The sequence below is a fragment of the Lagopus muta genome, chromosome 2, assembly GCF_023343835.1.
Source record: "Lagopus muta isolate bLagMut1 chromosome 2, bLagMut1 primary, whole genome shotgun sequence".
Classification (NCBI taxonomy): domain Eukaryota; kingdom Metazoa; phylum Chordata; class Aves; order Galliformes; family Phasianidae; genus Lagopus; species Lagopus muta.
In genome coordinates this window covers 88482096-88498286 of record NC_064434.1, presented here as the reverse complement: position 1 = coordinate 88498286, position 16191 = coordinate 88482096, and the positions used below count along the sequence as shown (strand labels likewise).

The 16191-nt window shown below is 44.2% G+C and overlaps 1 protein-coding gene across 1 annotated transcript; it reads right to left on the bottom strand.

Annotated features, from left to right (window-relative positions):
* Positions 1-762: 762 nt before the first annotated feature.
* Positions 763-9422, bottom strand: ATF3 (activating transcription factor 3). The gene is made up of 4 exons (XM_048937021.1): positions 9296-9422; positions 5027-5270; positions 4178-4285; positions 763-3590 (listed from the first exon to the last, which is right to left on the bottom strand). The coding sequence occupies exons 2-4, from the start codon at positions 5264-5266 to the stop codon at positions 3393-3395; spliced, it is 546 nt and encodes a 181-aa protein (XP_048792978.1). The 5' UTR covers positions 5267-5270; positions 9296-9422; the 3' UTR covers positions 763-3392.
* Positions 9423-16191: the final 6769 nt, after the last annotated feature.

The window sequence follows — 16191 nt, the reverse complement described above, 5'->3', positions numbered from 1 at the left end:
AATAGCTTATCTTCATTCCAACTGATATTTTTAACTAGATTTTGTAATAGTGCAGTGGATTTCTTGGTTCCTTGGGCTCCTGGCCTTCTATCTCATCTCTGTAGTACGAGCTAGGATTGCTTGCAAAGGACTGAAGCCAAAAGTTTTGTCCACACCACCAGCTATCAAAACACAGGGACTTCTGTCTGAGTGCAGATAGTTTTGGAAAGGCAGGATAGAACATTTTGTTCATCTTCCCTCGTGCTTCTCCACACACACGTCTGCACGCACAAAAACACACAGAAGGAAACCAAAGCCCTGATTGTACTGTGCTTCTTTAGTTTTCCACATAACCATAGAGAGCAATCTGTAAATATTAAAACTTCACAAAGCAAAGGTATTAAGTCCCTTAGGTAACTGGAAAGTTGAAAGAACTTCCAGCTGGTTGGTTGTAAGATTTGGAGGGACTCAGAAGTTCTAACTTCCCATTCCTTAATCTAAGTCTAGACCAAGAATGAGAAATTAGCTGAAATCCATGATCAACCTCTTCATAACAAAGCTTTGCTTGTATCTCGACAATCAGTGAGCAGTACAAATATCACCTGGTAAGATGCTTATTTTTGAAAACCTATAAAACGTGTTTGTTTTCTTTTGATACCTTGACATTGTTGTAAGCAAATGAAACTGCTCCTGGAAATTGAGAATGAATTAAATGACACATAAGTAAATATATATTATTTTTTTATTAAAGTATCAAAACAAACTTGAAAATAGAAAACAAACTGCTTTTAATGCATTTTAAAGGTTCTCCTGATTAACGTATGCTTTTAAAAAACTCATGCAACATACTGCTCCTGTCTATCTGTTCAAACACTCTTTCATGGGCATAATCAAATCAACTTGAGTACCATCACTTCTACAGTAGCGTGCAGGAGCACGCATGCACACACACACGTACACACAGTAGAAAGCAGCTTTGACTCCACATACAAAGAAATAAAAATAATCTTCTGACAATAGTAGTGGTACCCTCTTAACATGTGGCATGCTGAATACATAACTTCAAGCAACAAAAGCATGACGCCGGCGTCATCAGCAGTATGGTTAAAAGCAACCATACAGATTCCCTAAAGGAGAGACATTGTGTCATTATATTCTAGTCTCTGCTGGAACACTTTATAACAGCATAGGAGGCAAACTCTTTTGTCTGCTGGTATCTGATGTGCTAAAGGTAAAGCCAAGGAGCACGATACCATCATGAAGCCTCAGTTATGTACTCCCATACTACAGAAGTCAGACATCAGTGAATACTGTTTGACAAATTTACTGATAACACACTTCATGTATATCCATCATCTGACAAAGCACCGGCCCAGTTCCCCATGAAACTTTCCCCCTACTGCAGAGGCTCCAAATTCTGCCTGCAGGGCATTAATAAAAATGTCACTGAAGTCAAAGGCAGCTCCTTCCAACATACAGAAAGAAAACAGATTCTCAGGACAGAATCAGACCTAGTGTGTTGTCTTTTTAATACATTCATTTTCCAGATACATGAAGTACATAGCATTTAAACATGATATAGGACATTACAATATATCCAGATCTTAGAAAAATGTACTAAGTTCTGTTGCAGAATATAAAGATCATATAAGGATCAGGAGTGATACCCGATACATTCAGCCAGGACTTGTAGAGGAAGAAGCTTATGGCTGAGGTATCTTTCAGTTTAGCCTTTAGAATAAAACCACAAATTCAACACTGCATAACTGGTGTAAAATATTATGTACTGTAAGCTCCATTTAAATTGCGATGTTGAGCAGATAGACACCATTGATCAAGATATAGAATTTTGAGAGGTATATTCTCTGCACCCAATCATTCAAGATACTCAAATGCCTCATCTGTGGAGATGATGAAGGTTAAGTGGTGTCTCTTGCAACTCGTGAAGTTTAGGAATATATAATATTAAACACCAAGAGATGAAAGTAAAAAGACAGCACAACACTTGTGTTTTCAGTTTTATCTTGCTTGCAGTATTTATTAACTTTACTCATTATGATATTAGTGATAAATAAGGATATTTTCTTTTACAAAAAAATTGTAAGGATATACTTTGTTGGATTAAACAATCTGAGAATTTCACAGAAACATCAGAATTTAAACACTCGTAGCTCCAACTGTATTGTCCAGCAGCTCTTCTACCAGTTCAGAAACATCGAAGGTTAGTATTTAATAAAAAACGAGAACAATTATTCACTACATCAGAACTCTTGTCTCCTTTAGATTCTAAGTAACACTTTTGATTGACTGTAGTTACCACTCAAACATAAAATAAAAGTAGCTGCAATCATAATTTTTCCCTCTGAATCATCTGGCAAAAAGAAGCAATCCTGACAAGGACGGAAAAAGCTTTGTCTACGTCTTACTCCTGACAGCCATCTGTATAACCAGATCACTACAGGCCATGGAACCTCTTCTGTCAGTGAGGGCTAAGGCTTGTAAGATTAGATCCCAGATGATTTTGGTTTTTTTTTAAACTTTTCATGATTCATGAACCTGGGATTCAGTCCTGCAGTTCTTTGCTTGGGCAAAACCATATCAAAGTCCCTTCATCACTACTTCCGTCTTTCCAGTGGGTCCAATTCACACAGTTGCCAAGTGATGGTACAAAATTCTCTCCTGAATGCGAGGAAACACTGTACTTCCCAAAGGATAACAGGTGGGGTTCCAGCTCCTAAAATATCATCTTAGCTACATGGATATTTTGCAAGAAACCTTTCTTTGTCACACCTACTAGGACTTGTCACATTCAGTCTCTGAGATGAGTCATAGGAAAAAAACCACACAAGTGTTGTGAAAAAAGTTACAAAGCTTAACTGGAACTAAAGGCTTTTTGTGTGTTTGTGTGTGTGTGTTAGGTTAGAATGCAAAATTACGTATCAGTACATTCTGCCAGAAACCATCCTCCTGGAAACTACAAAACTTTAAAAATACTCTGTCTGCTTTCCCTGACAGCCACAAGGAAAAGTAGTGTCCATCCAGCACAGCTGTATGTACCATGTGCATCATCGAAGTCATAGTGTTCTAGCACAAACGTCGTGAGTGCAGATACTGTATACTAGCAGAGAGCTAAATCTTCTGAAGCTGTTGTCTGTAGCTCCTAGGAACAGCATGTATGACAGGTGCAAAACCTATTATGAGGCAGAAGGCTCTTCAGTTTGACCGAGACCAGATCTTCCAAGGGGAAGAATCTCTGACAAGCCAAAAATGATTCTTCCTGCTTAAGAAAGCAATCTGCCCTTCCTAAGCGCTCTTTACTAATAGAATCCTACACATAAGTCAGATCCTCTGTGGATTCTGTTGCTTCTAGTTGTTAAAACATACTATAAATATTTCCACATTTGCCATATCACTTAACCTTGTAATGTTCCTTCTTTGATCTGTTGAATAAAAAGATTCCTTTCATCTTCAGGTGTCCTTCCATTTTGTGCCCGAACTATACAGGTGGGCCTGTGAAGATTTAGCATGTATATCAAATGCTGCTTCTCATTTTTTAGCTCTTCAATCTGGGCTTTTAATTCCGCATTGATAGTTTCCAGCTTTTCTGATTCCTAGTCACAAGGTACAGACACAACTATTAGTGTGAGCATTCCAAGTAGTTAATTGCAGTATTTATCTAATAGTTGCAGTTTTTCATTGGTGGAAAAGCATATGGTTAGAAGTTACAAGCTCTCAGCGTCCCATAATGGTGAAACTATACATCCTCCAGTTGATAATAGTCTTAAGAACAGATTGACAGTTGCCTTCTTCGGCCTTTACAGAAGTGTAACAGACACTGAAAAGCCAAATTCAGATTTATACTCACAATGGCAGGCATCCAAAGTAATGTTTCTATCTTCTATAAGATTATTTTGAGCTTTTTGAGTCAACTATTGACCCAAAATTATTTATGCTACTTACTAACTCCCCAGTACACCATATCACATATCTGTAAACTTATGTTAAGCCATCTAAGAACGTAGCTTTCTATCAGAGCCCCTGGATATAGAAACAAACACAGGCCTTATGCTGCTGTAAAATAGTTTTAAATGGTAGCAGATAAGGTGAAGAAATGTCATCTCGTTCACAGTATGATGACAGACAATATATATATGTATATATATATATATATCTCAAAGATCTAAAGCCAGATACTTACTTTCTGCAAACATTCTGTTTTTTCCTTCTTTTTGTTTCGGCACTTTGCAGCAGCAATTTTGTTCCTTTCCCTTCTTCGCTTTTTTCTTTCATCCTCTTCAGGAGAGAACTATCCCATAAAAGCAGATACACACAATCCATAAGATGTTGAAACACTTTGACTGTATTTTGTTAACTTTGACGTACTTAAAAGCAACACACTGCTGTTAGTGCTCACATCATGAGTTACATAAGGATGTGATCTGACCTTGCTTGCAGTACTGTAAAGTGGTAGTAACTCCATTTAAATTGTCAATAAAACCTGACTGAAGTTTGGATGAATGCGATGGCTCATTGTAAATCAATGTCACCCCAAAAAATTGCCAAGTGTCTTCCTCGGCTGCATGCCAAAAAGGGGGTGCTGGGCTCAGACCCAGGTGTTGCCATTTCCCTAACTTCATCTGCTTCTTCATTTTATAATACAATGTTTTCCATTGAGATCATTATCTATCTTAAATTAAAAGCCTCGTGGTTAGGATGTAGCATGGGAAGGACAACTTATTCCAAGTTGAGCCACAAGTAGGCAGAGAAACCAGATTTAGCACTTACTCTAATCACTGTCAAACACTGTCCTAATTCATAATTAAAAATAAAACACTAACTTACAGACTTCAGTGGAAATTACAAATACCATAGGAATTTCCCAGAAGCAAATAACAGAAAACCGAGCAACAGACTTAAAAGGATCAAATAAACTAACATGTTTAGATGGTGGAGAGGGGTTGTTTGTATTCGACATAATTAGTGCTCTTCTGGTGCAAGCTGCTTAGAGAACTGAGCATTCACCCCGAAATGCTGCTCAGTGCCATACCTCTGTTTTCATGATTGATGTTTCCATCGGCCTTTCGGACACTGTCACCGTATCCAAAGTAGAAGACATCCTGTGGGACTGACGTTTGTTTTGGATGGCGAATCTAAGTTCCTCTTTCACCAGTGGGGTTAAATTTGTGAAATCATCAAACCCCAGTGACCCTGCAGGAGACAAGGTGGGAACAATTGCGGAGGCACTGACTTCTAATGCAGACACCTGGCCGGTGTGTTGGACCATCATTTTGCTGAAAAGCAAAAAGAGACAGGAACAGCCTTTCAACAGCTGTAAAGAGGCAAGTAATATCTCCTAGAGGTATATTTCATACTGTGAAGTAATGTATTTCTTGCATTGCTCAGCCCACATTCCCTGCGTACCTCAGTCTCTCATGAGAAACAGTTCAGAATTTTATCACTAGGTAAAAGCTTTCACACCAGGCTCAATTCAAGGCAGCATTTTAAAACAATAACCGAAAACAGTAACCAAAGAAATATTATTATTATTTAAAACACTGAATTATCTGTATCTTCATAGCTACCCCACCACAAAATCACAGCTTGAAAAGGACGGAGCCCACCTTCATCTCAGCTACACTTCAGTAAAGATTAGAGGGTTTTGAAGAAGCTGAACTTTGCTGAATCAGCTACAAAGTGCTCACCAGGTTCAGTTTTACAGACAGAAAAATATGTCTCGTTATAAACTCCTGAGAAGTAGTTCACAATCAGAGCTGTAAGAAAGGTGGAAATCTACACATCCACACAGCTTTGAGGCACAAACTGAGACAGAGGGAAGGAGTAATGAAAAATGCAATGCCGGTTGTTTCCTCCCTTTACACTCACAAAATCTGAAACTGTCCTCACGTGCCCTCAACAAGTTTTTAATTCTTCAGTGTTTATGGTCAGATCTCCTGCTGACATAAAGCTATGTAACCAAAGAGATTTTGGCTGAGACTGGTTAATGGGGCACCCATGGAGGAACATCGTTTCTAGCAGTTTTCCCACAGAAATAAACCAATCTGACAGTGGTTTTTGCTTTCCCCTTTTTAGCCATCCTCAGTTTTTTAGCCAATTTTGGAAGAGGCAGAGAGGTGCCTTACATGCTTGGTGAAAACTGCTAATCCCACTGAGGGAGAAATGCACAAAACTCAGCAGTCAGTCACCCAAACACCATGGGCAACCCAGCACAAACCATCTATCCCTCAGCAGAGGTGAGAGAAGAGGTCTGGAAGAAAGCTGAGCATTTTGTGTGGCTGACCCACAGGACAAGAGGTGCAAATCCATAGGAAAATAGATTGTATTACCTCCCCTAATCATAAACCAACTTTTGTTCATTGGATTTTGCTGTATTACTTTTCCTGCCTTCCTCATCATGGAGGTTTTTGAGATTTTTGTTTTCCTGGATTCCTTTGGAAACTACATGGCACATAAACTATTCTTGTTTAGAGTTGTAGGAATTATAGCCAAGTCATTGCAATTAATGTAGCGCAGGTAAGCAAACAGTTGCCTTGGGATAGGAGTGTGGGTAAAGTTAAATTTCCACATGGACAACCCCAAATTGTGCAGTTCCCTATTTGCTACTACTATGACATGGCAAGAAACGGTTGGGGTCACGTGCCTTGACAAGAAGATAGATTTCGCTCAGAGATATCTAAAAATATACTGTAAATCCACATCGGTGCAAATTAGAGTAGAACCCAGCTCCTCACTAAGCGAGGTAAACACAAAAATCCAAGGGCAGTGAACTGCCAGAGGACAGAAAATCACTTGTCCAGCTGCAGAGGTTTCCTCACTTTGAGTCTCAATGACCACAGAAGAGCCAAAGATTTCCCACATCCCAGGGGTGAAATGCTGAAACCACCGAAATCAAAAGGAGCTTTGCTGTTGACCTCAGTGGGGCCAGGATTTCACCCTCGGTTGTTAAATATGAGGAAATTATTCGGAACAATTTGTTATTCAGAAAGACCTTGGGAAATTTATGTAATTCTCTTCAGAAAGCCCCTGCTCATGAGTCACATTTAAAGTACTGATACAGTTTAATCCTATAATCTCAGAAAGCTGGCAGTTACTTTTTTCCCCGAGTCAGAAAGGCCCTGTGATTTCCAGCTGAACTCCTGGCATTATTTACCATTTCTCAACATCCAGCCGTTCAGCTCAGTGAAACAGGCTGACTGCAGGTGATACTGAGCCCCCCGCTGCTCACAGAATTTGGAGCTGTGCTCCCTGACCGCCCGTCTCCTCCGCCCCTGCTGCTGCCTTCATTCAAGACACTTAATTCCATATAATTCAATCAAACCAGGAGTCTTCAATTAACAATAAAACCATTTCTCCAGCACACGGAATAATTAATTGGGCCAAGCATTTCTCAGCACGGGGGAGTTTATTCATTTATATTTCAGTTCAGGTCAACTTTTAATTAAAGTCAGCACCAGAGGAAACCAAGAATGCCCGTGTTTTAGTAACGTGTCTGAGAAGTTGTGCTTACCTACCAGGCAGTGCTATTCCTACAAGCGCTAAGCGTACCACGAGCCCCAGTGCAACCCTGCTGTAACGTCCTCAGGTTTCTATAGAGATGTTGATCTACTGATCCATCTTCGATTTGACCAAAAGGGAAGGGAGGCTGCCACTGGGAGGGGAAACCCAGAAAGAGCAGTGCCCTTGCCTACACGGCTCACTGACCTCCCAGGCACCCTGATAGCATCCCTTTTACACACACTTTGGGGCGGGGGGCCTGCCAAGCGCCAGGCAAGCCGGATGGGTCCTGACCCCAGCCCACCACAGCTGGCAGGGCTTCTTGCCCCAGGCTGACTCCCCAGGTGCTTGGCAGCAGGGCTGGGGCCGGTGCATGGCATGGCAGGATTCCTTCCAGTGCACGGCTGAGGTGGTCGGGAGTGACAGGGATATCAAAAATAATTAGCCTGTGTTGAAGCCAATAGTAAGCCAAACAGATTGGCTTTCCACAACAAAAGGTAGATGTTTTCCAATTTCTGAGGAACAGATCTACTTTTAGAAACACTTTACGAGGATGGAGATTAGATTTTCCTAATAAAAATAAACCACAACAGCTTGCCCCTTCTTCCAACTTCTGCACAAACTGTTCCTCTGTCTATCAGTTTTCAAGAGTGGCACGCTGCTCTGCCCTAGGTCTGCATAGCAATAGGGACATCTAGCCCCGAACTGTGATTACATCTGGGCTTCCTGATCCTATCTGTTTACTTCATTAGACCATGTACATGGATGGCAGCTCTGGTCTATTTTGAGGACTTCTGAAGTTACTGGAACTGAAGGTGTCGAACATTTCATGGATCTGATTCATAAAGGCACAGCTTACTCCCACCATGAGCTCACGCTTCTTTACTTTATTCTTAGTTTGGCAATTCCCTGAGGAACAGCTCTACTATTGATGAAACCTTCAACTTGAGGTAGATTCAATAAACTTTGCTTCCGCCACTATGCTTGTTTGTTCTCTTGTTGGTGGCTCTTTCCATCCTCACCAAATCTACACATCTCCTCTGCCGATGTTTTAGCTTCGGTACACGATTCCTAGCCAAGCACTTCTGTTAGTTATGCGTATTCCCGAACGACTGCTTGGAGTCTTTCTGCTCAGCTGCTGACGGCTGACTGTGCCTCTCTCTCGGTTTTGCTTCTTCACACGAATCCCTTTTCCTCTGGTGCTGATGCAACAAACGCCGATAACCATTGAGGTTAATCTTAAACAGCATTAAGGGCAATTACAGTTCACAACCTCTGTGCACGCTGGTTGACCTTAAGCTCTCTGACATCCCACATCACTCCCGAATCACTTTCCGCCGGCTTCCAACGGCTCAAACGCGAGAAGAACCCATTTCGAAAGGGCAGCTCCTTCTCTCTAACAAGTTTTCTGTCGAGCCACGCCTGCGTCGCTTAGGCAAGACTTTGGCGACCGATCTCCGTGTCGGACACCGGCACAGAGAGAGAACCAAGCGAGTCCCCGGCACTTTTCCTCCCGGGCTGCCCGGCGCCTCGCAGCCTCTCCCGGCGCCCCGCCGGCAGTCGGAGCGGCAGCCGGAGCGGCAGCGCGGGCGGTCACGGCCGGCATCCCCTCGGCCCCCCGGCGCCGAGCCCCGCGCTGCCCGCCCCCGCGCGGCGCCGAGCGGCACGGCTGGCCCGGGGCAGCCGCGGCTCCGCTCGGGGCTCCGCTCCGAGCCGCCCGCGGCCGAGAGCTGCGGGCACCCCAGGATCAGGCTCCTCCGGTCGCCGGCCCATCCCTCTCCCCGGAGCCGCCCGCGGTTCCTACCTTTAGTCCGTCGCCGCCGGCCGGCCGAGGCTGCTCGCCGGCCGCGCCGCGCCCGCTCTCTCTCCCGTGCCCGCTCCGCCGGCGGGAGAGCAGCGCCCGCTCGCGCTCCCCGCGCCTCTGCCTCTCGCCGCGGTTGCATCACTCCCCTTATATAGCCGAGCGGGTAGAGCTGGTATTTACTCTGGCGGCGAGTCCCGGGCTGATGTCATGCTATTAATAGCTCCCGGAGGGCGGGCGGCCGAGCGGCCGGGCGGGGGGGCAGCGGGGCCCGCGGCGGTGATGCAAGGCTTCACACGGAGGCGGGGCGGCGCAGCCTCGCGCTCCATAACAGGAGCGCACCGAGCCGGGCCGTGCCGAGCCGGGCCGCGGGGACCCCGCGGGACCCCCTCCCCCCGGCTGCGGAGCGCCCCGTGCCGGCAGCGCCCCGCAGGAGAGCGGCTCTCGGCACACGGCGCGGGGCCGTCCACCCCCGGCGTTCTCTCTTCCCCTTCCCCCTTTTTTTTTTCTTCTTTTTAACAGACTTCAGGGGGCGTCCCGACTTCTTAGGCGTGCGGGACGCCTTGTCGCTTTATCATAAATCGGAGTCCTTCTTACGGCTCGGAAACGGTCAAATGAAGTGAAGGCAGCGTAGCTTTCGAAAGGGCTAGAAACGGGAGCCTTCTTCGCCCCCAAACTGTTGAACACCCCCTCCCAAAAAAAAAACCGAACCACCCCGCGCTCCCTCCGTGCCGCTCCATCTGACGGCCAGAAGCTCTTCGCGTTTCGGGGCGGGGGGCTTCAGTTCTTAGCCCGAGGAAACGGGAAGGAGCCGTTTAATTAAATTCCAGAACGCTGAAAATAAATAAATAACTTCTCCCCTTAAAACAGCGCAGCACGCGATGTCGTTCTGGTTTCGGGGAGAACCAGAGACTCCCCGTAGGAGACAGGGGAACGTGCTGGTGGTAGTGGTGAAGGGGTTTTGTTTTGTTCTTTTTTGTTCCCATAGCTTCCTGGTTCGGTGAGTGACAGCGATTGCCTTCCAAAATGTTAGAAAATAGACGTATCAAAAAAGCACTTATCTGAGAGCACGAGGCTCACAGAGATTTGCACAGCGTTTTCCAATACGATAATATTCCATCCTCGGTTCATACAAACTTGTTATCTTTGGGTCTCCCTGCTAAGCATGGGAAGAGCCTGGAGACTCGTTTATTCACTTATAACACAGACCCCGATCAGCCCTCCAGACAGTTAATTCATTTTGCAGTGTTCATGGGGCTGCATTTGGTAACAGGTAACATGTCTCAAGTGGGAAAAGCTGGCATGTATTGATAGCTTAGAGCATTGAAACAAGGACATGGATTTCTAACATTAGTCTAGCCCATCTGTACCTCACCTCTGTGCACTTGCGTCCACACGGGTGTATGTGTGCATACATAAATGCACACGCTGCCCACCCAGATGGGAACTGTACTCTCAGCTTTTGAAATGTCACCGTGTTAGCACGCTCAGCTTTGCAAACACAGCGTTCCTATTTCGAATTTAATTGTCTGCCTTGGGGGAAAAAGAAAAAAAAAAAAAAAAAAGAAAAAAAAAAAGCAGGCAGGCAGACCTGTGCTGTTGGCTCTCCTCCTGCAGAAGGTGCGGCTGCTCGTGCTCCCCAACGGTTCCATGCACTCTGCAGGCACAGGAGCGAGCCCTGACCCACCTGGCAGCTGCTCCTGCTGGAGGCTCGGGCGCTCACTTATCGATAAATCAAGCTGAGTTCTTTCAAAACATGGTTATTTCTTAATCTAGGTAAAGAAACGTCAAAAATAACGCCAGGCAAAGGCTTTGCTTTTCAAAGCTTTACATTTCAGCTGGGCGCACTCTGAGGAGCTCACACTACTTTGGAGGCATAATGTTATAATTCATGCTGTGTTCAGAAACAGCTGGCATCGTTTTTCTCAAGCCTAGAAGAAAAAAAAAATCCCTCTCAAGCAGAGGCCAAATGTGGGAAATGTCTTCCCAAAAGATAATTGGTTGGAAAGTTCTGAGCATGAAGTTATTGTGGAAATGTGTTAGCAACGTTTGTTTGAGTGGTCACGACCAGGTGCCTGCTACAATGCTGACAGAGATGGAGCAACTGCCCGCTCCCCTGCACATAGCTGCTCCAGAAGGGGGAATTTGTCTGGAGGCTTTTCTGACCAGCAGGACAACGTCACAGAACGACGGAGATGGAAAAAATCATGATTTTGTTTTGGATTTCCCTCATCCGAAGTGACCAGAAATACCTTTGAAATGCAACCATTGCTATCCAGTTGTTTAAAGGTCACTGACATTTACTCAATAATCACAACACTTGGCTGAGTAGACAGATGATAATTTTGTTTTGAAATCATACTACATTCTACAGACGTAAAGCCAATAGTTTTGTTTGCAATCAAGGGTTTCTTCCCCGCTGCTGGTCCCACCACTCACTGCAAGCCACACTTGGAACTAAGAATTGACAGCAAAACAGTTGTGTTAACTCCTGAACCATTTCTGGAGCAAGGGAGTCCCTCCCTGCAAAGCAAACAGAGATTGTTCCCTGTGCATTTCAGATTAGGCCACTGAGACATGTCCTGGCTTGAAATTCTCCAGAGAAAAAAGAAAATGAAACCACAGTGAAAAATAAACCAGGCTCCTTTGTGTCACACAGGACTTACCCTGCTCTTTAAAAACAAGTTACCTTCACCTCCGTGAAGATGGAGGATCAGAGTCCTGTTCAAAACCAAATTAATTAATTATTGAGACTACCAGGAAGTGAGAGAAAGGACTGGTACAGTCACCAGATGCTCTGATGCTCTTTGCCAGTTTCATTCTCTAGCATCTCAGGAAATATCTTTCATTTGCTTCCCTCTCAAATCTACCAACCCTTTTCCATTCCATTTTTCTGCTGGTGTCAAAAGCTTCAGGGGACAGTCTCACTGGCCAGTAGCCACTTCCTGTAGCTGAAATTCCTGTTAAATTTCTGGTCTCCAGGTACAGCAGCTCATCACCAGCACTGGCATTTGTTGGGTTTCTCCCTCTGGAGAGACACCAGACAGAACCTGAGGTGCTGTCTTTGCAGCCCTCAGAAAATGCCCAGTGCAGAGGAAAGAACTCTTTCCTTCACCTTTTCCTGACCAAATCCTGCCTCCGTATCCCTTCACACCACTTCACATGATGGGGGTATTTGCATAAATCAAAAACTTGTTAAACAGAGCTGTGAGAGTCACTAAACAGAGCAACACATCCTTACAGCAACAGCTTTCTTCTGTCTTGTGCAAATTTATGGGGGTCAATCGGACTAACGCAATGCAATCCACACATCCCATCCAGATTTTATGTTGTTTTATGGTCATGCAGTTCCACTAAACTATTTGGTCTGGTTAAAATACAAGATGCAAACAAATAAAATGTGTAGTGGTATCCTGAGTAAAACCTGGCTCCCTGTGTGCTTTGTGGCTTTAATTGTTTTAAGTCTTGAAATTACTGTAACCCTGAGAGGTCCCATTTTTCCTTTCATGACACAGATGTGAGAAAGAGCTTTCCTGAACTGGGTTATTGTGCTGTAAAATCAGCAGAGAAATCAGGCTTGCTGACCGTCCCTCAAAAATGTTCTGTATTTCTGTGATGGCAATTAGCTTGCACCATGTTTATCTTACAACACAGTACAATCCATATGGTAAGGCTCCTCTGTTCACCAAGACATGAACTATTTTTAAGCTAATTTTCACATCCGATTGGATTAACAACCGAGCTGAAACTTAAGAATATTCTTTCCAAGATTGCTGCTGCTTACACAGAGCCAGCATCGGTGGTTCCCAGTCAGCCCAAGCTTCGTCAGCTGCCAGGCAGGGACCCCTTGGGGGTCTGTGAAATGCCTCCATGGCTTTCCCCAGTAAGCCACTAAAAATCCCAAGGCAAAAGTAGCAAGAAACTAATGCACCACAGAAGGTGGTGTCTGCTGGTCTAAAAATTGATGGGAGTTAAAAACCGTGGAGGCAGAGGGCAGATTCTCACTCCAGCTGTATGGCAAATTATCTCACCGTATTACATTCAAACTCACCCAAGTGGGTGGGTATTTGTCGTGTAGTGGGAAATCAGCTGCTAATAAGTGCACAATTTTTACTTCTATTCTTTAACACTGAAGACAAGATTCATTTGCTCCTCGCTTTTCTCTCCACAGCTTAAGTTTTTTTTCTTACTGCCTGTTTCCATCACTACCCAATATTCCTTCTAAATACATTTATTCTCTGTTTTTTGGGTTGCTTTTTTTTTTTTTTTTCAATTTCCTTTTCTGGACACTCCTTTTTCCTCCACACTTTTGCTTTGTTTCAACAGCAGCCCTCCTTCCCATCCCTTTAAACCAGCAGCTTCTCATTTGCTTTCCCCACTTCTCTGTTTCTCTCTCTCTCATGTCTCCCTGTTCCCTCCCTGTATCCCTGGATTCTGTCATCCCACTTTTTGTTCCCCTTTTCCACAGTTTCTCCCATTGGTCATCTGCTCCAGCCCGGGCAGCTTCCTAAGTCTAAATGAGTCAAATGAGTCATTTTGATTTTCTCTTTCTGTCCTTTTTTTTTTGGTTTGTTTCTCTGCTGATAAGATGGAGCCAGAGATAATTACATTACCAGAGGGTGCAGAAATTACCACAAACTTTAATGCCCCAAATTTCCATGAACTTTCATGGAACTTTAGTGAACTAGATGTTCCAGAATGGTGTCTGTTGTTCTTCTGACCAGCGCTCTGGGAGTCTCTGGGGGCACATTATTCAGATCTCCCCATCTGTAGCTGAGAGAACCTGATGGGCTGACCGAGTCAAGTGCATTTCTCGCTCCTTTCTAATGAAGACTTCCACGGTGTTTTTGTCAGGTGGAGTTGAGCACTGGCATAAGAGCTGCTCACCACAACAGCCTGCAGTTACATTCGTTAATCCAACAACCAACAAAGAAAAGGCATCCCACACTGGGGATCCCACATATGAAATAATCACATCTTAAAACAGGCTGAGTAAAGCAGAATCACTGGTTCCACTGAACAAGAAAAATATTAATTGCGCTCCAGGCAACTGTGAACTACATCTCCCTTACCCAGCCCTTATCTTCCCACCCAGATTATGGCAATAAAAGTTCTGTCTTCACAGACCCTTCCCTCCACTGTCCTCTCCCCATCCTGTAAACACACGCTGGCAGGTTGTTTCAGAGAACAGTCGGGTTCATACTGAACCACATGCACTCAGTTTATGTGTAAAAAGCAGTTCACCAATTAAAGTGTACGCCAAGACTTGATCTAACCATTGCTAGAGTCAATGGAAAGATTCCCTTCAACTTCAGTGAGAGATAAATTTAGATCCGAGTGCCTACGAAAAATCAGCACTTGATCACACTGCTATTGAAATGACTTAAAATAAATGCTTAGGAATTGTTCACTGAAGGCATGTGTTTCACTGAGAGGACTTGATGTGAGTGTGTTCCTGTAGCCTGCAAGGCAATCACAGGGATGAGGGAAAGAGTGTGAGAATATATGCATTTCTTACTGTGATAAGTTCCAAATATTTTGGGTACATTATGGCATCATCATCTTGCTACACACAAACACACACATGCACCCTATAAAAATTGCCTGCTCACATTGATTGCACTTGAACCGTGCGTGCATAAAGAATGTTCCAGGGCTTAATATACTTAATGATACTTACAACAGCACTTCTATCTTGTTAGTATGCAATTTGCAATTTACTAAAATGATGAACTGAGATTTCCTATTAGTAAGTATTGATTTCTGCATTAAAAAATACGTTTTAAATACCAACAATATAGAATAGATTTGTCATCTACAGAAAATCCACAACCAAGGCAGCCACTGCAGCTTCCCCTGTGCTTATCTTTTGTCCTCTCACCTACTTCACATGTGACTTGCCATGAGGAGAACACATGAATGATCTTAACTTTCAACCTCTTATCTTTGCTTTTTTTTTTTTTTTTTTTTTTTTTTTTTTGGTTTGCTTTAACCATACAGGAACCTGCCAAGCTAATAAGGACAAAGTGTAAATTAACTGAAACTGACAGAACTGCAGCCTGTCCTTATTGCCAGCCTGGAAGCCCACCCCCAGCCCGGATCCCAACTGCCCTTGGGCACAGGAGGCTGCACCCACCTGGTACCTGCCCTCAATGATCAGCCCAGTAAGAATATTAACAGGCTACACAGGTGCTGATTTTGTTCGGTGACTCTGAAGCAGCACGGTTACATGGAGAGGAAAGCAGGCTCCAGGATGCCCTTTGTCCAGAGGCACGTCCTCCTCAGCACACTCTAAGTCAGGCATCATCTGCTTTACTAACAGCTCTCAGCTTCATGACAGCATAGCTTCAGTGGGAGAAGCCAAGAGTGAGGTTCCCCAAACAGCACAGCTTATCATTTTGAGGTGGGTCATTTCTCCTCAGAAAGAGGGGACATGGCTTTCACCCCTCTCAGCAACTGATAAGAACTGAACTCTGGTCCTTAATTCCACACCGAGTGCTGTCGCTGATGGGGCTTTATTAAAAGATGGCCTCGACCACTGAATGGTGTTCTGCAGAGTTTATGGGGGAATGTTGGGGTCACAAGAGCTCTGATCACAGTGATGCTTCACCTCAAGCCACAGGCTGGGTGTCAGTGGGGTGGGATTTCAGACGCAGCTGCCCTGCAGTGCTTCTGGTCAGCACACAGGGGTTAGAGAGGATAATGGTATTTACATCCTAGGGTAAAGTGGCTGAGGACCACAAACAGAAATCACAGATGAGGCTGGTGTACTTCATTTTTATGTCTAACTTAAAATAGCACTCTGATGTGCCGTCAGTCTGGGCCTTTGTTGCTTTCTAGTGGCATTATTATCTTTTCTTACCATTCGCCATATTCACTTGCAGCAACATTTAGCAGCA